At 48.0% G+C, this 25,565-nt stretch overlaps 1 protein-coding gene across 1 annotated transcript in view; it reads left to right on the top strand.

Moving 5' to 3' along the window:
• The window catches only part of CHRNA4 (cholinergic receptor nicotinic alpha 4 subunit), an 81,024-nt gene that overhangs the window by 31,534 nt on the left and 23,925 nt on the right, over positions 1-25,565 (top strand). The window contains exon 5 of the mRNA XM_056844570.1: positions 23,383-24,772. Coding sequence (XP_056700548.1) covers positions 23,383-24,772 — 1,390 coding nt within the window. The remainder of the gene's footprint in view (positions 1-23,382; positions 24,773-25,565) is intronic.

Genomic DNA, 25,565 nt, shown 5'->3' with positions numbered 1-25,565 from the left:
AGTGGTTAAGAGCGGTGGTTTGGAGTGGTGGACTCTGATCTGGAGAAACGGGTTCGATTCCCCACTCCTCCGCATGAGCGGCGGAGGCTAATCTGGTGAACCGGGTTGGTTTCCCCACTCCTCCTCATGAAGCCAGCTGGGTGACCTTGGGCTAGTCACACTCTATCAGCCCCACCTACCTCCCAGGGTGTCTGTTGTGGGGAGGGGAAGGGAAGGCGATTGTAAGCCAGTTTTATTCTTCCTTAAGAGGTAGAGAACGCCGGCATATAAAAACAAACTCCTCCTCCTCCTCCTCCTTCTTGTCTACTATTTATCCATTCTCTCTGTCTACTGTTTATAATGGTGTGGATAGAAATTGCCCAATCTGTCTGCTCAACAGCTGCCCGCGGACTTCGGGCCAAGTGCTGAGAATAGCCCCTGGAGCGATTTAAAGCCAGTTTCTGCACAGGGGCCTGCTATGGACTGATCCCAGGTTTCATTTGGATTGGGGCTCCTTCTGGACTGCTCTCTTCCTGGGTTTTATATTTTCCCTCATTTCTGGTTCTCCTTTCCCTCCCTAAGTCACTTTACTTTGGCAGAAATCCTTTGTGACAAACAGGGGGAGAGAGATGAAGGACAAGCAGCATCAGTTCGATGGCCCAGGCGGTTGCTGAGGCTCTTGAGATGTTGCAGCTACCTGCTGAGGCTAGGCTTACCAGCTGTGGCTTCAGAAATGATGCCGCCAAGTGTGCCCAGAATTACTGAATGGGCTCTCTCGCCCCTTGTATAAATAGGCAACAATTGGGATGGAAACAGATTCTGGTTAGGATCATAGGTTGCTTATGCATGGGAGTTTTACCTGAGGTTCGTTGCTCGCTGGACCCACACACTTTCTTCTCCAGGTGAACTGATCTCTATCAGCTGGAGATTCGTTGTAATAGCAGGATACCTCCAACTACTACCTGGAGGTTGGCAACCCTAACCATTGGCCACATATGGAACTGTTGGCCAGACCCTGAAATACAACAGTTATAACTTTCCCTCTGCCCCAAGGGGCAGTCTGTACACCATCTGCCTCAAAACGAACCCACGTGAGCCAGAACACAAAGCAGCAGAACTAGAGAGCCAGAGTGGTATAGTTGTTGCAGTGGTCGCTTATGCATGGGAGTTTTACCTGAGGTTCATTGCTCGCTGGACCTACACTTGCTTCTTGTGAAGCTACACACCAGCAGTCTCCAAGCTCAAAACAAGAAGCTTCTAAGTCCCTGCCCCTTGAAATGCCACTTTGTAATTGGCTGTAGTGCTTAGAAGCCCCCCCCCCCCAAAAAACCAAGTGCTGGGTCAAAAAGTATTTTAAAAAGCAAAAACAAAACAGAACTCCCTAAAAGGAAATGGGGGGGAGAAACCCAACCCTCGTTTCTAAATGCCTCTCATCTGCTCAGAAAGAACTCCCAAGAAGCAGGAAGCATTGGAATCCCCGCCCCTTGATACTCTGCTTTGTAATTGGCTGTAGTTCTTTCTGTGAGAGAAACGTCCCTCCCCCAAGCTTCCTTGTCCCGCACGTTGCCAATTTCAAGCGGGCTGAGCTCAGGGGAGAGGGAAGAATCGGGTTAATAGAGGGATAGGAAGTCCTGGGATTTGTGAGGGCTGGCAGTGGTCATCTCTAATGGATGGAAAACTCATGAATAACTCCAAGGAACAACTGAGTCAGACTGGGGGTGAATGTGAGTTCAAGTACCCATGCATAACCGACCAAAGAATCATGGAGTTGGAAGGGGCCATACAGGCCATCTAGTCCAACCCCCTGCTCAATGTAGGATCAGCCTAGAGCATCCCTGACAAGTGTTGGTCCAGCTGCTGCTTGAAGACTGCCAGAGAGGGAAAGCTCACCACCTCCTTAAGCAGCTGGTCCCACTGCTAAACTATTCTCACTGTAAAAATGTTTTCCTGATGTCGAGCCAGTACCTTTCCACCCATAATTTAAACCCACTATTGCGAGTCCTATCCTCTGCTGCCAACAGGAACAGCACAATGCAGGGGTTGCATCTGACGAAGTGGATGCCAGATTACGAAGCTTTATGCCCAAGTAACTCTGTTCTTTTTTAAAGGTGCCATGGGGTTTTTTAAAAAACTGGGAAAAGACTGCTAGCCGCGCAGTGGTAAACACGTCCTGTTACTGCAGTTAGAACAGTTGGAGCAGGCAGCTGCCTGTAACCTCTGGCTATATTGCGACTCTCCTGCAGCGACGTGCAAATCTGGGAGACTGAGGGGTGGTGGAGATTACAGATGTGGCGGAGGCTACAGGAGATCAGAACCACGGTGCCGCATGATTACATTTGCCGTAGGAGATGAGCCGTGAACAGTACTTGACAAACTGAAAAGTCCTGTGTGTGGTTTTTTAAAAGAAATGTTTGTTTTTAATATTTATGGACCGTCTCTGTCCAGCATGGCAATGCATAAACATGAGGCAGTAAATGTCTGCTTCGAAACAACATTACAAATTCCGTGGGCTGTAGTATGGTGGTCAGCATGTTAAACTAGGCTTTGGGAGCCCTGAGTTCTAATCCTTTGCTTTGAAATGTAGCTTGCAAGGTGACCTCTTGGACCAGTCATATTCTCTCAGCCCAGCATAAGGAGATATTCCAGACCCGTGGTCCATCTTGTTGGAGTAAGCGACTCAGCATGTCTGGACATGGGGGTGCTAAATAACTCAAAGTGTGTATCAGTGTTATCTAGGGCTGCCAACCTCCAGGTGGTGGCTAGAGATCTCCTGCTATTACAACTGATTTCCAGGTGATAGAGATCAGTTACTCTGGAGAAAATGGCCGCTTTGGAAATTGGACTCTAAGGCATTGAGTCCCTCCCCTCTCCGAACCCCACCCTCCTCAGGCTCCAACCCCCAAATCTCCAGTTATTTCCCAATCCAGAGCTGGCAACTCTAATCATGTCTCTCCGAAGAAGAAGCAGAAGCAACAGAAGAAGAAGAGTTGGTTTTTATATGCTGACTTTCTCTACCACTTATGGAAGAATCAAACCAGCTTACAATCACCTTCCATTCCCCTCCCTACAACAAACACCCTGTGAGGTAGGTGGGGCTAAGAGAGCTCTAAGAGAACTGTGACTAGCCCAAGGTCACCCAGCTGGCTTCATGTGTAGGAGTGGGGAAACCAACCCGGTTCAACAGATTAGCCTCGGCCACTCATGTGGAGGAGTGGGGAATCAAACCCGGTTCTCCAGATCAGAATCCACGGCACCAAACCACCGCTCTTAACCACTACACCATGCTGGCTCTCTAGCCATTTAACCTAGGTCACCCATTTAACCTAGGTCCCCTATGGGGACCCATTTAACCTATGGGTCCCTGAGATTATTGGAGGGAGAACAGGATAAAAATGCCCTGGCTGGGTAGAACTGGTGCTTTTTACAAAAATGGATTGTGATTGAGGTTAAAAAAAGGGAATTTATTTTAAGCAACCTAGACTGAGAACAAATTGTCAAGGTTTCATTTTGAAAAGTTGGCCGTCTCAAGTAAAGATGTCTTATGTACCCTGCAAGGACTATGCAATTAATAATCTATGAGTCTCCCTTATGCTAAACGGAACACCAGTGCTTTAATATTATATGATTTGTCCCCTGGATCGTAGCCCAATAGAAGGGAAGCTTTGCTTTTGCAAATGTCACACGTACCAGACAATTTCTTTCAATGTCATGGATTTTGAGTGTAAAGAGGACTCAGGCCTGGTGGATATATTTCAGTGTAACGTACCCATGATGGTCAGTTTGAAATCCTATGCTTCTCAAATGTGTCCTTTGATAATATTATTTAGGGTCAACAGTGCTGTGGTAAGCGCATGGGGAAAAAACCCTGTGCCAAATCTAAGTAGTAACTTCCTTGATCTCTTGCTGGTCTTGGATGAGAGATCAAGGTGGAGCGCCGCTGTGAAGAATGACATTGAACAATGAGATCAAACCGTGCTCCTGTACGACAAAGAGCAAAGCAGGTCGAAAGCGCGTCTTACTCCTTGAAATCGAAAAGAGAGAGTTGGAGCACAAATAGAGTTGCCAGGTCTGGGTTGGGAAATACCTGGAGATTTGGGGGTGAAGCCGGGGGAGGGTGGGGTCTGGGGTGGGGAGGGACCTCAGCAACGTACACTGCTATAGTCTACCCTCCAAGGCAAAGGCCAAAAGCAAAAACAATAACTGAAGAAGAAGAGTTGGTTTTTATATGCCGACTTTCTGTACCACTTAAGGGACAATCAAACCAGCTTACAATCACCTTCCCTTCTCCTCCCCACAACAGACACCCTTTGAGGAAGGTGGGGCTGAGAGAGCTGTGGCTAGCCCAAGGTCGCCCAGCTGGCTTCTTGTGTAGGAGTGGGGGAACAAAGCCGGTTCTCCAGATTAGCCTCCGTGGCTCCAAATCAAAAACTCTCCCGGCTATCAGCTTTACGGTTCTCCCCCAACTGGGCTCCGTGGAATCATGCGAAAACTGAACAACATTCTGCCAGCAACAAAATCGTCCTCTTTTCAGCGCTTGCGAAAGGCAGTCTCTACTTTGCCTGTAGCACCGCTTTGCTGGATGATGTGCAGGGAAGCACTGTCAGGCTTTAAAGTTCCAGTGCGTCTATCAGAGGCCGTGGCTATGCTGGAGAGGCAGTGAGGATTTTGGTCTGCGCATTTTATATTTCAGTTTGATTTTAAGTAGATGTTTTCTATATGGTTTTGTCTGGGTTTCCTGTTCACAAGATCCAGGGTATTGACAAACTAGAAATACAAGGGTCAAACCAAATGGGATCAAGCACACTTGTGAACAATCTTCTAGTTGTTGCTGATCTTTAAAAAACACCATCTCTGGAGGAGGGGCACTCCAGATTTGATCACAACAGTGGAAGTGTGTGTGTGTGGGGGGTTCAATTCTTTCCTCACAGGCCATTTTTTCCTAATCCAAATCGTCACCCCCAACCGTCCTTCTGAGGATGGGTTAGAACATGAGAAGATCCCTGATGGATCAGACCAGTGGTCCATCTAGCCCAGCATCCTGTCTCACACAGTGGCCAACCAGTTCCTCCGTAGGTCCACCAGCAGGCCAAGACCTTCATAAGAGCATAAGAAGAGCTCTGCTGGATCAGACCAGTAGTCCATGTAGTCTAGTATCCTGTCTCAAGCAGTGGCCAACCATTTCCTCTGTAGGTCCACCAGCAGGCCAAGACCTTCATAAGAGCATAAGAAGAGCCCTGCTGGATCAGACCAGTAGTCCATGTAGTCTAGTATCCTGTCTCAAGCAGTGGCCAACTAGTTCCTTTGGAGGTCCACCAACAGGGTATAGAGGCCAAGGCCTTCATAAGAGCCCTGCTGGATCAGACCATTGCTCCACCTAGTCCAGCATCCTGTCTCACACAGTGGCCAAGCAGTTCCTCTGGAGGGCCAACAACAGGGCATAGAGGCTGAGGCCTTCCCCTGATGTTCCCACCTTGTCCTGGGATTCAGAGGTTGATTGCCTCTGAACGTGTGAGTTCCCTTTACACACCGTGGCTAGTAGTCACTGATAGACCTCTCCTCCATGAATCTGTCTAACCCCCTTTTATAGCTACCTATGCCAGAGGCCATCACTATTAGGGTTGCCAGGTCTCTCTTTGCCATCGGTAGGAGGTTTTTGGGGGTGGAGCCTGAGGAGGATGGGGTTTGGGGCAGAGAGGGACTTAAATTCCACAGAGTCCAATTGCCAAAGTGGCTATTTTCTCCAGATGAACTCTATCGGCTGGAGATCAGCTGTAATAGCAGATCTCCAGCTAGTACCTGGAGGTTGGAAACCCTAATCACTACACATTCCTGCATCTTTTCCCATGTGGAGGATATGATAACCATGTTCAAGTACTTGAAGGGCTGTCATATACAGGAGGGTGCCGAGCTGTTTTCTCTTGCTCAAGAAGGTCGGACCAGAACCAATGGGTTGAAATTAAATCAAAAGAGTTTCCGTCTAGACATTAAGAAGAATTTTCTAGCAGTTAGAGCGATTCCTCAGTGGAACAGGCTTCCTCGGGAGGTGGTGAGCTCTCCTTCCCTGGAGGTTTTTAAGAAGAGGTTAGATGGCCATCTGTCAGCAATGCTGATTCTGTGACCTTAGGCAGATGATGAGAGGGAGGGCATCTTGGCCATCTTCTGGTCACTAGGGGTGTGGAGGGGGGAGGTAGTTGTGAATTTCCTGCATTGTGCAGGGGGTTGGACTTGATGGCCCGGGTGGTCCCTTCCAGCTCTATGATTCTATGATTCTATGAAAACAGTAGTCTGGGAAGGGCAGCTTTGACCAGGAAAAAAAATAGCCCAGGGGAAAGGGGTTAAGTACCCCTTCCTGTTGTTGCACGAGTTTCCAGGTCCCTCATTGCCACTGGCGGGAGGTTTTTGGGGCGGATGCTCAGGAGGGCAGGGTTTGGGGAGGGGAGGGACTTCAATGCCATAGAGTCCAATTGCCAAAGCGGCCATTTTCTCCAGGGGAACTGATCTCTATCGGCTGGAGGTCAGTTGTAATAGTAGAAGATCTCCAGCCACCACCTGGAGGCTGGCAACCTTAATTGCACCAGTAGAATTTGAAAAACTGAACAACAGTTGTGAAGTTCAAAACAACAGTGTGAGGTTGGTTCTCGTAGGTTATCCGGGCTGTGTAACCGTGGTCTTGGTATTTTCTTTCCTGGCGTTTCGCCAGCAGCTGTGGCTGGCATCTTCAGAGGAGTAACACTGAAGGACAGTTACTCCTCTGAAGATGCCGGCCACAGCTGCTGGCGAAACGCCAGGAAAGAAAATACCAAGACCACGGTTACACAGCCAGGATAACCTACAAGAACCAATGAACTCTGACCGTGAAAGCCTTTAACAACAGTGTGAGGTTGTTTGTGGGTTTCCTTGGACATTTCTAGGTTGCGAAAACCCAAAGCCATTAATTCCTGCGTGCGTGGTGGTGGTGGTGGTGGGGGGGCAGGAATCAGGACAAGTGGAAGCGAAACTGAGATTTGCATCTTCAAGGGATGCGTCCCTGTGGCTGTTAAGTTATCTTCTCATCTGAGCTCATTATTGTCAAATGTTCCTGCTGGAGCTCTCTGGAGAACCGAATTAAATCAGTTACTGTGGCTAAGCTTGTTCCGGAGAGTATATATACTTGTCAACATTCATAAGGAATCTAAAGCCAAATTAATATCCTAAGGGGGAGTTAACAGGAGGTACAGTTTCTTCGGCAGGACTGTGTTCGGAGACTTAGACGGCTGTGCAAATAGTTTCTTCTCATTCTGGAAAATTTCACACCAAAGCCGGGCCGTATCAAAGAGGCACCACGACCCTTTTATTTTCTTTACACCGTGTAGCTGAGAGCTAAAACTTTTACAATCTGATTTTAGGAGATGTAGCTTAGTGATAAAGCGCAGGATTAATACATGCAAAGTCCCAAGTATAATCTCTGGCCTCTCCTGTTGAAAGGATTTCAGGTTGCAGGGCCAGGGAAGGCTTTCCTTGGAATGCAGGAGAATCGCCGCCAGTCATAGAATCACAGAACCATAGAATCATAGAGTTGGAGGGACCACCAGGGTAATATAGTCCAACCCCCTACACAATGCATGAAATTCACAACTACCTCCCCCACACACACCCAGTGACCCCCTACTCCATGCCCAGATGCCCAAGATGCCCTCCCTCTCATGATCTGCCTAAGGTCATAGAATCAGCATTGCTGACAGATGGCCATCTAGTGTCTGCTTAAAAACCGCTAGGGAAGGAGAGCCTACCATCTACCGAGGAAGCCTGTCCCACTGAGGAACCCCTCGAACTGTTAGAAAGTTCTTCCTGATGTCTAGAGGGAAACTCTTTTGATTTAATTTCAACTCGTTGGTTCTGGTCCGACCTTCTGGAGCAACAGAACACAATATGGCACCATCCAGTCTCAGTGCTGGAGTAGATAGATTGTTGGTCAGACTCAGTATAAGGAGTTTGTCAGGTGATTATCACGGCAATACAATAAATTAACCAGCAAAGCAAAGGGGAAGGAAAATGTGGTGTGATTCAAGCCCTTGTGTGATTCTTCATCACTGTAGTGTGTCTACTTCACATCTGGACAGTGGAGGGGTAGGATACCTGCAAAAATAAATCAGCACAAATTCAGGTAATATAAAGCCAGGACACTGTCTTTGGAAATGAAGGTAAACTGCAGGCAGAAAGCTAAGCAGGGCCCAGAACAGGGATCTGCAAACTGCGGCTCCTGAGCCGCATGCGGCTCTTTGGCCCGTTGAGTACGGCTCTCCGAACTTGGTTCGGAGCCCCTGCTCTCGCGCCTGCTCACACCGGCAGCCGGGCTGCGGAGCCGGCGCGCCTGAGAGAGAGAGAGCGAGCGAGAGAGAGAGAGCAGGCGAGCAGGTGCGCTGTCTCTCCCCCCTCCCCGCCGTGGAGAATGGCCAGGTCCCCCTTTCCCTTGCCCTCAATGGTTGGGAGGCTAAAGCCTCCCCTCTAGCCGCGCGATTGCTGGGCTGGCGGCTCGGCGGTTACTCCCCCCCCGCCTATCAGCTGTTGGGCGGGGTGGGCTTCCTTTGGTAGACCTGGACTCCGCGTGAGTCCCATTGGGAGGCCATGTCTACCCACTGGCCTTCTTGGTGGTAGACTGGACTCCGAGAAGGGGGAAGAAGTCCCCCTTTAGAGACCAGGTCTACCAATTGGCTTCTGTGGGCCTCCGGAGGCCAGGTCTACTGCCAAGAAAGCCAATGGGTAGACCTGGCTTCCCAATGAGACTCAGCCGGAGGCCAGGTCTACCAATAGGCTTTTATGGCTGTAGACCAGGCCTCCAGACGAGGACTTCGGACGGGGAGGGGGAAATGGCAGGGACTTACAATTTAATTTTATCAATAAATAAGATCACTATTAAGTATGATATCAAGTTTTATTCAGTGTACCTATAGTTTAATTAAGACTTAAAACTTTAATTAAAGTTTATTAAGTTAATAAATAGTGTACCTACCTATATAGTTTAAGTTTAAGAAATTTGGCTCTCAAAGGAAATCTCAATCGTTGTACTGTTGATACTTGGCTCTTTGACTAATGAGTTTGCCGACCCCTGGCCCAGAACATGGGACTGCTGCTGAAAATGGCAGTTCCCCATCATGTTCCCCCTGCCCCATAATGTGTCACTCGACTTGCCTCATGTCTTGATATTATTATACTGTGCATTTCCTGCACCTGTTCCACATCATAGGATTCCACTAGCAGGAATGGGAAAGTGCTGAACATAGTGGTGCAGTATAGTAGATGTACAGAGCGGAAGGGAGACTTGGCTCAGGGTTGCCATTTTCAGAGGCATCCCCTGGTTCAGACAATGGCTCGGAGCTGGTGCAGTGTTTCTCTGGGTGGTAGGATTTTCACCGGGGAAGCACAACTTTGACGCCTCTCCCTTTCCTGAGCAGCCCAAAATGCCCCCTGCTCCTGGTCCCCTCAAAAAAGCATGGAGGGGACATTTTGGGATGCATCAGGAAGGGGAGGGACAACATCATGATTTATGGCTGGAAGTCCTTCCACCATCCTCAGGCTCCACCCCCCTATCCCCAGGAATTTTCCATCCCAGCCTTGGCAACCCTAAGCCCTATTGTTGTGTTTTTTATTAACGTCAGTCATTGAACTATCCCACTAATGTGCTCTTCATTGTAAATCTGGACTCAGTGCCATCAGGTTCTTGGACACCAGGTTCTGGGATCAGGTGAGGGGAGGGGCTGTGGCTCAGTGGTAGAGCATCTGCTTGGCATGCAGAAGGTCCCAGGTTCAATCCCCGGCATCTCCAGTTAAAGCGACTAGGCAAGTAGGTGATATGAAAGACCCTTGCCTGAGACCCTGGAGAGCCGCTGCCAGTCTGAATAGACAATACTGACTTTGATGGACCAAGGGTCTGATTCAGTATAAGGCAGCTTCATGTCTTCATGTGTTCAACACCTAACACAGACTGGAAAGGGAATCCCCACTCCAGCTATAACCATGGATTGCAAATAGGGGATAAATCCTAATTTGCAGACAGTATTCTCTCTCTCTCTCCCCCCCCCCTGCATTTTCAGAGCTGGCATTTTGGCATCCCAGGTGTTTGCCAAACAGGTAGAATCATAGAGTTGGATGGCTCCATAGAGGCCATCTAGTCTAACCCCCCTGCCAATGCAGGATCAGACTAGAGCATCCCTGACAAGTATTCATCCAGTCACAGCTTGAAGACTGCCGGGGGGGGCGGGGGCTGACCACCTCCCTAGGCAGCCAAGTCCACTGTTGAACAATTCTTACTGTAAAAACTTTTTTCCTAATATCCGCCTGTAATTAAAACCCATTATTGAGAGTCCTATCCTCTGCTGCCAAGAATCTGCTTGGTCTCAGGAACAGTCTTTGAAAAATGAAAATGGAGCTTCTCTGGAGTCAGATCTTGCTTTTTGCAGAGCAGATTCTCGGTCGGGTGGTATTTTCTCAGCCTTCGAGCTTCCTTGGCCCCCTGAGAACGGAGTCAAATCTTCTCCTCAGCATTAAGTTGGGAGTGTTTTCCCCACTAAACTCATTAATTTGTAGCTCTAATTTCCTCTGTACCCAATATTTGCTGAACAAAGAGTTTCTTTAATTGGAGGATATTGCCATCGGAAAGTGTCTCTTTAATGTTTAGCAGGGGGCAGAAGGTGGAATAGTGGCATTTGAGTAACCTAGTTCTGTTTAGATTGGCGTGTGCTGAGGAAGAAATGTTAGCAAAAGAGTACTGTGCCCCCATGCAGGCGGCTGCTGCTGCTGCTGCTTCTTCTTCTTCTTCTTCTTCTCCTCTTCCTCCTCCTCCCTTGGCCCTAGGGCACAATAAGGGCAGCCCTTTGTATAATATTGGCTATTTCCCAATCAGAACCAGTTTGCATATCAGCAGAAAACATAGTGTTGAATTGCAGCTTTCATTTCTTCTTAACAAAGTGGAACATCTGGTACGAAGGCGGAAAGTGTACAAGCAATATTAAGTGAACTCTCAGAAGTGAGGTGGTGGGGAGAGACCAGAAGCATTTCCAATATCTTGATTACCCTGTATGCCTCTCCTTACTGCTAGCAGAAGCAAAATAAATTATGCAAATTAAGAAAATGTGCATATTTTTGCACAATTTGTCCTGCTTTGGTTAAAGAGGGGCAACAAATTATAGTGAGCAAATGACATGAACATTCTGCCAGCTTGCACAATTCGTACTGAGTGTAGATTAGAAGAAGAAGAAGAGATGGTTTTTTATATGCTGACTTTGGGGGTTACCCGTACTTGTATTCCCAGCGATGTATTAAGAGTTTGAAAATGTTTTAAAAAATACTGTTTGCACTTTCTATGTATTCCCAGCAATGTATTAAGAGTTTGAAAACGGTATAAAAAATACTGTTTGCACTTTGTTTGGCCCCTTTAGCTGTGAAGACGTCTTCCAACCATTTAAAAGCCGTGGTATCCAAAAACCCTTTTAAAGTGATGCTTTTTATAACATTTTCAAACTCTTAATACATCGCTGGGAATACAAAGTGCGGTAACCCCCTTGCTCTACCACTTAAAGGAGAATCAAACCGGCTGACAATCACCTTCCTTCCCCCTCCCCACAACAGACACCCTGTGAGGTCGGTAGGGCTGAGAGAGCATGTGTGGCCCAAGGTCACCAGCTGGCTTCGTGTGTAGGAGTGGGGAAACAAATCCAGTTCACCAGATTAGCCTCCACCGCTCATGTGGAGGAGTGGGGAATCAAACCTGGTTCTCCAGATCAGACTCCAGATCAGAGAACCATAGAATCATAAAGTTGGAAGGGACCACCAGGGTCATCTAGTCCAACCCTCTGCACAATGCAGGTAATTCACAATTAACTCCCCCTCCACACCCCCAGTGACCCCTACTCCATGCCCAGAAGATGGCCAAGATGCCCTCCCTCTCATGATCTGCTTAAGGTCATAGAATCAGCATTGCTGACAGATGGCCATCTGACCTCTGCTTAAAAACCTCCAGGGAAAGAGCACTTACCACCTCCCAAGGAAGCTAATTCCACTGAGGAACAGCTCTAACTGTTAGAAAATTCATCCTAATGTCTAGCCGGAAACTCTTTTGATTTATTTTCAACCCGTTGGTTCTGGTCTGACCTTCTGGACCAACATAAACAACTCGGCACAACTTGAATTAGGCAGTTTCAGGTTTCATGTGTGCAGACATCCACAGAAATGTGCACATTTGTTGGACAACAAAACACCGAATAAGAGTGGGCAGTTGAAATAGTGCTGCCCCTCTGGAAACAAGATAGGGTAAGAACCTACAAGCAGAGGTACTGGATCAAGCCTGTGAGCCATCAGTTCAGCAACCTGTTTCACATAGAAGCCAACCAGATGCCCACAGAAGACCCACAAGGTGGGCACAGAGCTGAAAGCCATTCTACTGTTGTTGGCTTCCAGTCAGAGCAATTGGTCTCTAGACATTTACTACCTCTGTAGAGCTGGTTTTGTATCGAAATAAAGCTTGATTGATACTACCTCTGTACATAGAGTTTCCTTTGCAAACCAATGGGTAGACCTGGCCTCCAGAAAAGCACCCCCATCAGGAAGTCAGGTCATCTGTCTTGGTAGACCTGGCCTCCAGCAAAGTCAGAAGAAGAAGACGAAGGAGAAGAAGAGGAGGAGGAGGAGGAGAAGAAGGAGAAGTGGTTTTTATATCCTGCTTTTCTCTACCAAAAGGAGTTGCCAAGCGGCTTAAACTCATCTTCCCCTCCTCACAACAGACACTTTGTGAGGTAGGTGAGGCTGAGAGAGTTCAGAGAGAACTGTGACTAGCCCAAGGTCACCCAGCTGGCTTCATGTGGAGGAATGGGGAAACCAACCTGGTTCACCAGATTAGTGTCTGCCGCTCACGTGGAGGAGTGGGGAAGCAAACCCGCTTCTCCAGATTGAAGTCCACCGCTCCAAACCACCGCTCTTAACCACTACACCATGCTGGCTCTCTGGAGACCTATCACCAGTCTGAACGGAGAAGGAGAAGGAGAAGAAGAAGGAGAAGAAGGAGAAGGAGAAGGAGAAGATTTGGTTTTCATATGCTGACTTTCTCTACCTTTTAAGGAGAATCAAACTGAGTGACAATTGCCTTCCTGTGACTAGCCTAAAGTCACACAGCAGGCTTCATGTGGAGGAGGGGGAATCAAACCCTGCTCTCCAGATGAGAGTCCGCGCAGCTCTTAACCGCCACACCACGCCAGGCCTGCAGGAGGAAATGAGGGGGAAGGAGCAATCACTGGCTTGTCGTATGATGTCACATCCAGTTTTTACCAAAAGTGACCAGAAGCTGCCCGGGCCGGCTCCCCACTTCATCCCTGCCATATAGAGAGATTGTGGCAGCCGCAGACCTGCCCCATTAATAGAGCAGCCTCTTCTCTTATGCCATGTCCCCTGCACATGACTCATGCCCAGGGACTCGCATCAACTGAGCGCTGCTGTGAAGACGGGGCTCGATCCTGGGTTTCCAGCCTCTTCGCTCTCCCGCTTCACTGAGATTTCTTGGCAGAGCATTGTTAATCTGCAGTAAATACCTCGGTGGTGACGCCGGCCAAGTTTCCCCAGCCAGCCATCCTCACAAATGGAATTGTCGAAATCAACAAAACCCAGTAACTTTCGCCTGCTGACTCTGCAGTTGTCTTTTAACAAATCACTTGGACAGGTGGTGCATACTGCGAAAGGTCTCTTCTCTGGCGACAGGATTGAGCTGGGTGGAAGCAGAAGACGGGGACATTCTAAGTGTGGAAAGAGAGAGAGAAGGAGAGGCAGGAGAGAGAGAAAGAGAGCAGGTTCGGAGCACAAAGCCAGGGCGAAAGGTGGCAGCAGGAAGAGTCATAAGAACATAAGAAAGGCGGTGCTGGATCAGACCAAGGCCCATCAAGTCCAGCAGTCTGCTCACACAGTGGCCAACCAGGTGCCTCTAGGAAGCCACAAACAAGATGACTGCAGCAGCATTATCCTGCCTGTGTTCCACCGCACCCAAAATAATAGGCATGCTCCTCTGATACTAGAGAGAACAGGTATGCAGCATGACTAGTATCCATTCTAACTAATAGCCACGAATACCCCTTTCCTCCATGAACATGTCCACTCCCCTCTTAAAGCCCTCCAAGCTGGCAGCCTGCATGGCAAAAGCCTCGAAATAGGAAGTGCCAGGTTGCAAGCAAGTAGAAGAAATATCTGCATTCCAGTTAGGGTTGCCAACCTCAAGCTGGTTGAAAAAAATGGTAGCACGTGCTACCATTTTTTTCAACTACGTTAACTTTGGCACAGGTGTTCCTCATTATTGTAACCTCAAGCTGGTGGCTGGAGATCTCCCACTATTACAACTGTTCTCCAGAGCTCAGTTCACCTGGAGAAAATGGCTGCTTTGGAAGGTGAACTCTATGGCATTGAACACATGAAGTTGCCTTATTCTGAATCAGATCCTTGGTCCATCAAAGTCAGTATTGTCTATTCAGACTGGTAGCAGCTCTCCAGGATCTCAGACAGAGGTCTTTCACATCACCTACTTGCCTAGTCCCTTTAACTGGAGATGCCAGGGACTGAACTTGGGACCTTCTGCATGCCAAGCAGATGCTCTACCACTGAGCCACGGCCCCTTCCCACAGTGAAACTTTTAACCCTCGACAGTCATAGGTAGGATACTTTTACTGCTAGATGGCATGGACTTTATAACAAACTCTGAGCACCCACACATATGTTGGACTGTGCAGCAAAATTCTAGCTTCCCCCTCCCCAGCTCTGGCCTGCTAAATAGCCTCAGCCCCCAAGAATGTTGGCAGCCCCTGGTTTATGATCTGCGGTGGACTCTAATCCAGAGAACTGGGTTTGATTCCCCACTCCTCCACATAAGCGGCGGACTCTAATCTGGTGAATTGGATTGGTTTCCCCACTCCGACACAGGAAACAAGCTGGGTGACCTTGGGCTAATCACACTTTCTCAGCCCCACCTACCTCATAGGGTGTCTGTTGTGGGGAGGGGAAGGGAAGGTGATTGTAAGCCGGGTTGATTCTTCCTTAAGTGGTGGAGAAATTCGGCATATAAAAGCCAACTCTTCTTCTTCTTCTTCTAATAGAAAAATTGGCCCCTTGGTGGGGATTTGAACTCAGGCCTCCCCATGCCTAGGCTAGTGCTTTAACCACTGCACCACACTGACAACCTTCTTCCCTGACCTTGCAGTTTGACTGGTTGTTTGGCATTTGCCTGTGTTCCTTCTTCTCCTTTTGCTTCCTCCCCCCGTCTGTCCCCATGCTACAAACAAATGCAGAACAGAACTTATTTTCACTGCAGGTAGAAATTCACAAGTGCATCTGAGATCTTTTTGACAATATGGCCCCCTTAATGCTTGCTTCTGTGTACCAGTCTGGTATTAATAGCAAAAGAAGACAGCTGGGGAACTTAGCAGGGCGGCAATGACCTGCTTTGGGAATTTCTGTATCTTTCTGTGGCCAGACACCAGGAAGCAATTATGCAAAGTTCTCCACAGCCGTGGTATTTTTCTCTCTCCCTCTCTCATAAAAAATGAAATCACTCACTTGTCCCCCTGGTTTGCCTTCCCACCTCCTCCCCGACTGTCGCTTGCTGTTTTCTTCACAACTTCATTCCTTCCCATTTTTGCAGACACTAGTTTTAGGAAGGTCTCCGAATTGGGTCAACCAGATCAGTACATAGAGAGTGGATTTTACAGGCATAGCTCAGAGATATCACAGGTTCGGTCTCACGAGTCACGGGAACTAAGATCACGAGGGAAGGGAAGAGGCCCTCTTGATTATCCCATCAATCAAAGAAGTTTGTCTGATGGGTATCCCAGAGAGGGCCTTTTCAGTGGCAGCTATGGTTGCCAGCTCTGGGTGGGGAAATACCTGGAGATTTGGGGGGAGGAACCTGAGGAGGTCAAGGTTTGGGGAGGGAAGGGACTTCAATGGGGTATAAGGTCATAGGGTGAAAATGCACAGTCGCTTTAGCCTCCTTTATTCCCTGTTTCAGCCAAGATTCAGCCAGGATCGAACGCACGTTCGGCGAAACGCATGCGTTCGATCCTGGCTGAATCCTGGCTGAAACAGGGAATAAAGGAGGCTAAAGCGACCGTGCGTTTTTGCCCATAGAGTTCACCCTCCAAAGCAGCCATTTTCTCCGAGTGAACTGAGCTCTATCGCCTGGAGATCAATTGTAATCCTGGGAGATCTCCAGATACCACCTGGAGGTTGGCAACCCTAACCCCAATCCAATGCTGGTATTACAACCCTAGTGGCAGCCCCATGGTTATGGAACAACTTCTCCAATAGGGTTGCCAGCTGGGTGGTTTTGGTGGGCAATTGCCTGCCAATCCACCAGGCTGCTCCAGAGAGGGATTGCGCAAGACACGATCACGTCACTTCTGGGTTTACCCCCGGAAGTGCCGCATCGCCGTGACTGCTTTAGCACTCAAATCCCCTCAGTGGCGATGTGGCGCTTCCAGGATAAACCTGAAAGTGACATACTCACATTGTTTAGCTTTGTGGCTGCACCCGCCACGCTGTTTCCAAATTCCAAAGATCCCCACAGGCTCAAAAAGTTTGGGGATCCCTCGACTAGAGTTTACTTCATTCCTAGCAAGTGGTTCTTGCTAGGAAAATGTTTACAAATGAGGTTATGCACTGATAAGCACATAAGAGGAGCTCTGCTGGATCAGACCATGGTCCATCTGATCCAGAATCCTGTTTCACACAGTGGCCAACCAGTTCCTCTGGAGGTCCAACAACAGGGTAGAGAATCTGAGGCCATCATAAAACCATGAGAAGACCCTGCTGGATCAGACCAGTTGTCCATCCATTCCAGCATCCTGTCTCACCCAGTGGCCAACCAATTCCTCTAGAGGACCAACAACAAGGCATAGAGGCCAAGGCCTTCGTGAGAACATCAGAAGAGCCCTGCTGGGGATCAGACCAGTGGTCCATCCAGTCCAGCCTCCTGTCTCACAGTGGCCAACCAGGTTCCTCCAACAATAAGGCATATTCTTCTTGATGTGTAAGAACTTGAAGTTAATCATAGAATCAGAGTTGGAAGTGACCACCAGAGCCATCTAGTCCAACCCCCCGCACAATGCAGGATATTCACAACTACCTCCCCCCACACACACCCAGTGACCCCCTACTCCATGCCCAGAAAATGGACAAGAAGCCCTCCCTCTCGTGATCTGCCTAGGGTCGTAGAATCAGCATTGCTGACAGATGGCCATCTAGCCTCTGCCTAAAAACCTCCAGGGAAGGACAGCCCACCACCTCCTGAGGAAGCCAGTTCCACTGAGGAACTGCTCTAACTGTTAGAAAATTCTTCCTAATGTCTAGACGGAAAGTCTTTTGATTTAATTTCAACCTGTTAGTTCTGGTCCAACCTTCTGGGGCAACAGAAAACAACTCGGCACCATCCCCTATATGGCTGCCCTTCAAGTACTTGAAGATGGTTATCATATCCTCAGTCTTCTCCTCTTCAGCTCCTTCAACCTTTCCTCATAGGACTTGGTCAAGGACTTGTTCAAGTCCAGGACTTGGTGTAGGGTGAAAAGAAATTCAAATGTGATAGAGAAAAATACAGAGGCCGCTTGCAATAGCAGCAATTCCCTAGTGTTTTGAAGCTACTTAAGGCAGGAATGAGGAGGGGAGGGGAGGAGAAAGAAACAGTTAACGTGAAAATGCTTGGGCAAAGCTATTAAGTTTTATGTGTACACACTAGGGATGCAATCCAGTCAAAGTTAAGCATTTTTAAGCCCTGTTGGTTTAAATGGGAGAGTTAATCATACGTTTAAAGTGCTCCCCTTGAAACCAGACGGATGTGAAACCAAACCCAAGATCTGCTTTGAGCCAGTGTATCCTACCTAATTCAGCTGCGTTTTGTTTCATGTCATTCTACTTTTTTTCCATTCTGGCACTAGCTTTGGATTCTCCTGGTTTTTTGACAGTCAACAAGGATTTGTGATAGCTGATGGAGGAAAGGGGCTGTGGTTCCAGCGTGTCAGCGAGGGCACCCAGTCGGTCCCGGGATGAGCAAGCTCTGTGGTAGAGTGTTTGCTTTGCGCACAGAAGGTCCCAAGTTCAATCCCCGGCATCCCCAATTAAAAGGAATGATCGTTGATGTAGTTCAGAGTGACGGTTTTCTTATCATAATAAGCCTCTGTGGGGTCTTGCAACTGACATGTCGGAAGTAAATATTTCAGATGGAGAAATAAATAGTTGAAAAAAGCCTGATGTTGTACTGGCTTGGACCAAAATTGGTCTATATGTTGGTACACCTGAAAATGGGAATGTTCATGCGTTTGGTTAGAGGAGGTGGATTTTCTGCAGGGACAGATAAAAGATAATGGAAAGGAAGACTTTGACTCCGGAGATGTGCGCTGTCGCATTTGCGTTGATCAGTGAAGAAAGACCCAGTGGAGAAGAGAGACTCTGACTTCACTTTGAAATGAATTATTAAGCTGATCTACATAGAAGTCACCTCTTTCCGGCTGTCGTCTCCTTAGACAGAACTCAACCAGAGAGACGGGCCATGTGTGTGAAATGTTATAGGTTCCCCCCTCATTTCACATCATTGCCCCGAACCCTGATGCCATTTGACAGCAACAAGGAGCTAAGATTTATTTTGCCTTTGGTAGGGAAGTCCTTGGTGCAGAGAAGGAAAAGGAGGGAAGGGGGGGGGTCTAGAGGAGCGGCAGCAAGAAATGGTGAAGGAGGCTGGGGAAAAGCCTTCTGAACCTCAGATCCTGGAAAGCCACTGGATTAATGTTACCAGCCTCCCAATGGAGGTTGGAGATTTCCCGTCATTACAACTGATCTCTATGTGACTGGATAGGGTTACCAACTCTGGCCTGGGAAACTCCTGAAGATTTGGGGATGGAACCTGAGGAGAGCAGGGTTTGGGGCAGAGACAGACCTCAGTGGGGCATAATGCCATAGAGTCCACCTTCCAAAGTGGCCATTTCCTTCCGGGGACCTGATCTCTGTGATCTGGAGATTAGTCATAAATCTGGGAGAATCCCAGGCCCAACCAGAAGCTGGAAGCCCTAACTTCCAGTTGGAGGGGACAAGACTGAGTGAAGAGACTAGAGCTCTAATTCTGTAGAGGGTAGCTTCAGGGTTAGAATCATAGAGTTGGAAGGGACCAACTGGGTCATCTAGTCCAACCCCCTGCACAATGCAGGAAATTCACAACTACCTCTCCCCCACACACACACACACACATGCAGTGACCCCTACTTCATGCCCAGAGAATGGGAAAACACCCTCCAGGATCCTGGCCAATCTGGCCTGGAGGGAAATCGCTTCTTGACCCCAAAGTGGTGATCAGCATTACCCTGCGCACGTAAGAAAGGGCCATGAGAGCCAAACACTGATGCTGGTTGTGCGGGTACTTAAGATAAAAAGGAAGGATTAATATGAAAGCGTGTTTTAAAAAATGGAATAAAAATAGCTTCCCCTGATTTGAGCTCAATATTAATCACTGAAAACCAGTCAATGCATTCCATGCTTTTTATGTAATTACGTTGATCTAATAGCTGAGGGCTGGCCTCCGTGCAGAGACATATCTATCTAACAGCTGCCATTTAGAGTTTGGCACACCTGGGGGAGCCCCCAGGTTTGCAGAAACTCTTGCTATGAAAAAAATGTGTGTAGGGGGGGTGTATCACTCAGGTTAATGGTAACATCTGTGCATACGTGTCTAGACATAGTGGGGGAGGGACCCATAAGGGGGAGTTCAGGCGGCATTTTGATTGCAGTAGCAAAATAGGATGCAAAACGTGGCAGAAGCTATAAGGAGGGAGAGGGAAGGGAGTTGGAGCTGGGGTGGGAGGGGAGGGGAACCAGAGCTGGTGACAAAATGAGGGGGGAGAAATAGGATTTCCCCTGTTTCAGGGGTTTTCACATGCTCTGACCTAGATGGTCCAGGCTAGAATGATCTGGTCAGATCTAGGAAGCTAACCAGAGTTGGCCTTGGTTAGTATTTGGATTGTGCATATCGATAAACCTGAACCGAAAATAAACCCATAAAAGGCCTTTTTGTCTTCTTTCGGATTTAATTAAAGCCTAATATTAAAACTGGGAATAAAGCTGAAGCCAGATAGCCGATCGCCAAATCAGCCGAATAGGGATTCGGCTTTTTTCAGCGTTGGCTTTCCCCAGGCTTTTCCCTATGGGATTTTTTAATGAGCCCTGGGGAAAACATTTTTGGAGGTAGAGTTCCCAAATGTTCAGGGTGGCTTCAAGGCACTCTCCTTGCATGAACCCCAAAGTATGGTGCAGATTGGGAGAGGGGGTCGAATTTCATGGAGTCCCAAAGGGGTTGCCCCCTGCTCCATAGAGAAGCATTGTAAAGTTCCCTTGGAGATCAGTTCCCCTGGAGAAAATGGCTGCTTTGGCAATTGGACTCTATGGCATTGAAGTCCCACCCCTATCCAAACCCCTCCCCCTCAGGCATCACCCCTTAAATCTCCAGGTATTTCCCAACCTGGAGCTGGCAATCCTATTCATTGGTTGTCCCCAAGTTTTAGTATTATGGGAGAGGGAGAAAAAACTCCCTCTATCCACCTACACCCGATATAATTTATTTCTTTATATTGTCTGTGTCAACAAATACCATTCTAAGTATTAATACACTTAAAGTGTTTACTAACATTGGACAGATGCTGTTCTTACTAATTTTATATGTGTTTCTCCCTCATATAAGCTTAAACGGTAAGAAAAAAAAATGAAAGCGGAGATCTAGTCCATGGAAGCTTCTGCCACAATCACTCTTTTAGGGTTAGATCCTGTGGATCCATTTTGCTACTGATGGCATTTTCCCAGGAGGAAATCTATTTACTACCTTTACACCTCACCTTTCTCCCCAGTGGGGACCCAAAAGCAGCTCACGTCATTCTCCTCTCCTCCATTTTATCCTCACAACAACTCTGTGAGGTAGGCTCAGCTGAGAGTGTCTGGCTGGCTCTAGGTCCTGCTGCAAACTTTCATGTCAGAGTGGGGATTCATTGGTGGGTCTCTCAGATCCTAGTGTATCCGCTACACATTTTTCAATGGGTCAACTTAAAGGATACTCTTTGATTTAATCCCTCACATTTATTTAGTATATTGAAAACATCTGAATGATTATAGATATATTAATTAGATAGAACAAGATACGTATATAGTAATTGAGAGGAGGGATTATACTGTTAGCAAAAGTATATACAATTTAATTATGGACAGAAGAGAGTGAAGGGGAAGTCAATTATGTTTTGTTATTTTTTAGATTAGAAATTTTTATGGATTCAATTTTATATTGTTAAGTATTAATGGAAAATGATTTATATGATGTATAAAATGAGAAAATAATAAAAAAACTTATTATAAAAAAAGGAATTTAGGGCGCCATCTTATTTGTATTTTATGGATTTAAATCTATTTTAACTGTTTCCGTGTTTAAATGTATTTGATTTGTTGTTACCCATGCCCCACTGTATTGGGGGAGGGGCGGGATATAAATCTAAAATATAAATACATATAAATAGAACTGATTGTTGCAGGACTGTAAGATTTCCTCATTTATCTTTCCCGATTTCTCTTCTCGGCTCCATCCATATGAGCATAAATAGTTTGGGCCAAATTACAGGTCTGTAAAATTTCCTCATTTATCTTTCCTGCTTTCTCTTCTTGGTTCCATCCATATGAACATAAATAGCTTGGGCCAAATTACAGGTCTGTAAAATTTCCTCATTTATCTTTCCTGCTTTCTCTTCTTGGTTCCATCCATATGAACATAAATAGCTTGGGCCAAATTACAGTGTTTAGAGGAATTAATGTACCTATTACAGGTTGTGTGTCGGAGCAGGGAGATATGGTATGGCTAGGGTGGAGGCTTGCGGCAGACTAAGCTGGGAGCAGGGCTCCATCCTAATAAAGAGGTGCCATCTCTCCAGCAGTTCTCTAACCTTTATTAGCGAGTCCGGTTCTGCGGCACTCGTTCCCGCATTACAGTTGGAGAGTTCTCCTCACCCTCACCTCCTCTCATCCGTGCATCCTGACGGAGTTCCCTTCACTCCCAAGAAACTCCGCCAGCTCTTTTGCACCACCAGTTTAAGTGCCCGTCCCAGTAACTGGTCATGTCCCCCTTCCTCAGGTGTCAACTCACCTGCTCTCCATACCCTGTGGACTCTTAACCCTCACTCCGTACTGCCTCACTCCGCACTGCATCAGCCAGCCTCGTCCTGTTGTTGGAATTAATGGTCATACTCCTCCGATGGGGTGGCAACCCACTTCTCCACCTGTGGTCTCTCTAAGGACTCCCCTAGGACTCCTTTGCCCCATCCATGAGCTCCCTCTCCCTGGCCTGTCACGAAACACCATGAACAAAGGGGTAAAAGTGTTTTCTGTAAATCTGAGCCAGACCTCAGTAACTATCTATCCATCTATGCATGCAGCTTCTGAATTATGGGAAAGATACCATCTGAAAACTCTGGGGGAGGGAAAGGTAACTTAGGCCATTAATGCATGGTCCATTTTTGAATTGTTGGTCCCTCCTCTGCAGCGCCCCTATCGATCTTGCGTTCAAAAAATTGAATGCATGGAATGCTAAAGCTCGCTGCTGGGGAGAGAGAGTGGCGTGGGGTCCAGCGTTGGGTGGAGGAGGCAGCAAGCTCCGCGCTCCTCCAGCATCCTGACCCACCGAAGGTGAGGGGAAGCCGGTGGCGGGGAGGAGGCCAGAGGCAGCAAGGAGTCGTCCCGGAAGCTATACACTCCGGCAAGCTCTCGCATTTGTAACTGGGCTTGGGTTAAAGTCACAATATCAGAGTGACTTAAAAACCTGGGGAAGCTCTGGGATGGGATGGGTCGAAAACGCAGGCTGGAGATGGCCATGCGTGTTGACATGGTCGATTCGCTGCATGCTTGGGAGTTTCCCTGGACAAACCAGCCATGCTTTAATGGCCATTATGTGTTTGGGGAACAGGAAACTTTCCCACTTTTTTGTAGAAGCTGTCTAGAAGAGTAGCATTCCTTTCCCCTTTGTTGGGGAGAAATCCAGTGTCTTTTGGGACGTAGACATCCAGTACTCCAATCCTGCCTCTCCTCTCAGGCCTATTTGCATGATACAGCCGTCCAACATAGCTTGTGCTAAGGGAAAGGACAAAGACTGCCATCATTAAAAGACATGGGAGTAACTGGATGGACAGAAGTTAAAAAAAAAAAGTATAGCAATTAGACTGCTGGATATCTAGATACTTTAGGAGTGCTGGATACATTTATCAGCCTTGCAGACACTGAGGAATATTTGCTACATATCCACACTGTTGGTTCAGCATTTCTCTAGCGAATACACCTTTCAGAAGGCCCTACCCTGATCACCTGTTTTGTGCTTTATTCCCCTTTACACAGTGCAGATGGAGATTTCGCAGTCACCCACCTCACCAAAGCCCACCTCTTCTACGACGGCCGGATCAAGTGGATGCCCCCCGCTATCTACAAAAGCTCCTGCAGCATCGACGTCACCTTCTTCCCCTTCGACCAGCAAAACTGCACCATGAAGTTTGGCTCATGGACCTACGACAAGGCCAAGATTGACTTGGAGAGCATGCACCGCCACGTGGACCAGCTGGACTACTGGGAGAGCGGCGAATGGGTGATCATCAATGCAGTGGGCAACTACAACATCAAGAAGTACGAGTGCTGCTCGGAGATCTACCCTGACATCACCTATTCCTTTATCATCAGGCGCCTCCCACTCTTCTATACCATCAACTTGATAATTCCTTGTCTTCTGATTTCTTGCCTGACTGTCTTAGTCTTCTATTTGCCTTCGGAGTGCGGGGAGAAGATCACTCTTTGCATCTCGGTCCTGCTCTCGTTAACTGTGTTCCTTCTCCTGATCACGGAGATTATCCCTTCCACCTCCCTGGTCATCCCCTTGATCGGCGAGTACTTGCTCTTCACCATGATCTTCGTCACCTTGTCCATCATCATCACCGTCTTCGTACTCAACGTTCACCACCGTTCTCCTCGGACCCACACGATGCCGGATTGGGTGAGGAAGGTCTTTCTGGATGTCGTCCCACGCCTCCTCTTCATGAAACGCCCTTCGACAGTGAAGGACAGCTGCAAGAAGCTCATCGAGTCCATGCACAAAATGACGGCCAACTCGTCGCGGTTTTGGTCCGAGACGGAAGTGGAACCTAACTTCACTACCTCGTCTTCAAACAGCCCACAGAGCAACGAGCAGTCCCCCACCTCCTCTTTTTGCGCCCACCTCGACGAACCAGCAAAGCCGCAGCCGGTGTGCAAGTCACCGTCGGACCAATATTCCATATTGCGCACAGAGCCTATTCGGGCAAGCTCTACGTCACTACAACCTCCCTGTCACCCACTGGAAGAGTCCCCCCAGTCTGGTCCGATCTCCAAGGGCAGGTCCCTCAGTGTCCAGCAGATGTACAGTAGCCCAGGGAAAGCAGAGGAGGGATCCATCCGTTGCCGATCCAGGAGTATCCAATATTGCTACTTGCAAGAGGAGTCATCCCAGACCAACGGGCAATCCAGTGGGTCCCCGGCATCTCAGCGGTGCCGCCTCAACGAGGACCAGGCCAAAATCAAACCCACTCACTGCAAATGCAAGTGCAAAAAAACCGAGTCGGCCAGCACCTCAGGGCATGGGAGCAAGAGTCTTGGCCCAAAGGATCAGCAGCTGTTGTTGATGTCCCCTGCCTTGAAATTAGCAGTGGAAGGCGTCCATTACATTGCAGACCACCTGAGAGCAGAAGATGCAGATTTTTCAGTAAGTACAAATGATTGGTTTGCAAACATGCTAAAGCAATGTGGGCTGGGGAGTTTTTGCACGGAATAAATATATTGCACGAAATAAATATATCGCTCCCTGCGAATGACACTCCACCCTCCTCATGCTCCAGAGGCTTGTCAATTCTGACCTGGGAAATTCCTGAAGATATGGGGGTGGAGCCGGTGGAGGGCAGAGTTTGTGGCGGGGAGGGACCTCAGCAGGGTATAATCCAATAAAGTCCACCATCCAAGCGAGCCATTATCTCTAGAGCAACTGATCTCTGTGGGCTGGAGATCAATTGTAATATAGGGAGATCAAAAGAGTTTCTGTCTAGACATTAGGAAGAATTTTCTAACAGAGCAGTTCCTCAGTGGAACAGGCTTCCTCGGGAGGTGGTAAGCTCTCCTTCCCTGGAGGTTTTTAAGAAGAGGCTAGATGGCCATCTGTCAGCAATGCTGATTCTATGACCTTAAGCCGACGATTAGAGGGTGGGCATCTTGGCCATCTTCTGGGCATGGAGTAGGGGTCACTGGCGGTGTGGGGGGGGAGGTAGTTGTGAATTTCCTGCATTGCACAGGGGGTTGGACTAGATGACCCTTGTGATCCCTTCCAACTCTATGATTCTATGAGATTTCCAGGCCCCACCTGGAGGTTGGCAACCGGTGGGCTTGAAGCCCCCCTTCTTGTGCTCATACATGTTCCAGGGCCTTTTCTGTCCAAGCCATGAATCTATCAGTGAGACCCCAAAAGAAATGCAACTCTCTTTTTTGTGGCTTCAGAAGGAAAATGT

The sequence above is a fragment of the Euleptes europaea genome, chromosome 2 (genome assembly GCF_029931775.1).
Source record: "Euleptes europaea isolate rEulEur1 chromosome 2, rEulEur1.hap1, whole genome shotgun sequence".
Taxonomy (NCBI): Eukaryota; Metazoa; Chordata; class Lepidosauria; order Squamata; family Sphaerodactylidae; genus Euleptes; species Euleptes europaea.
The sequence above is the reverse complement of the archived record's forward strand: the minus strand, read 5'-3'. Positions and strand labels throughout refer to the sequence as shown.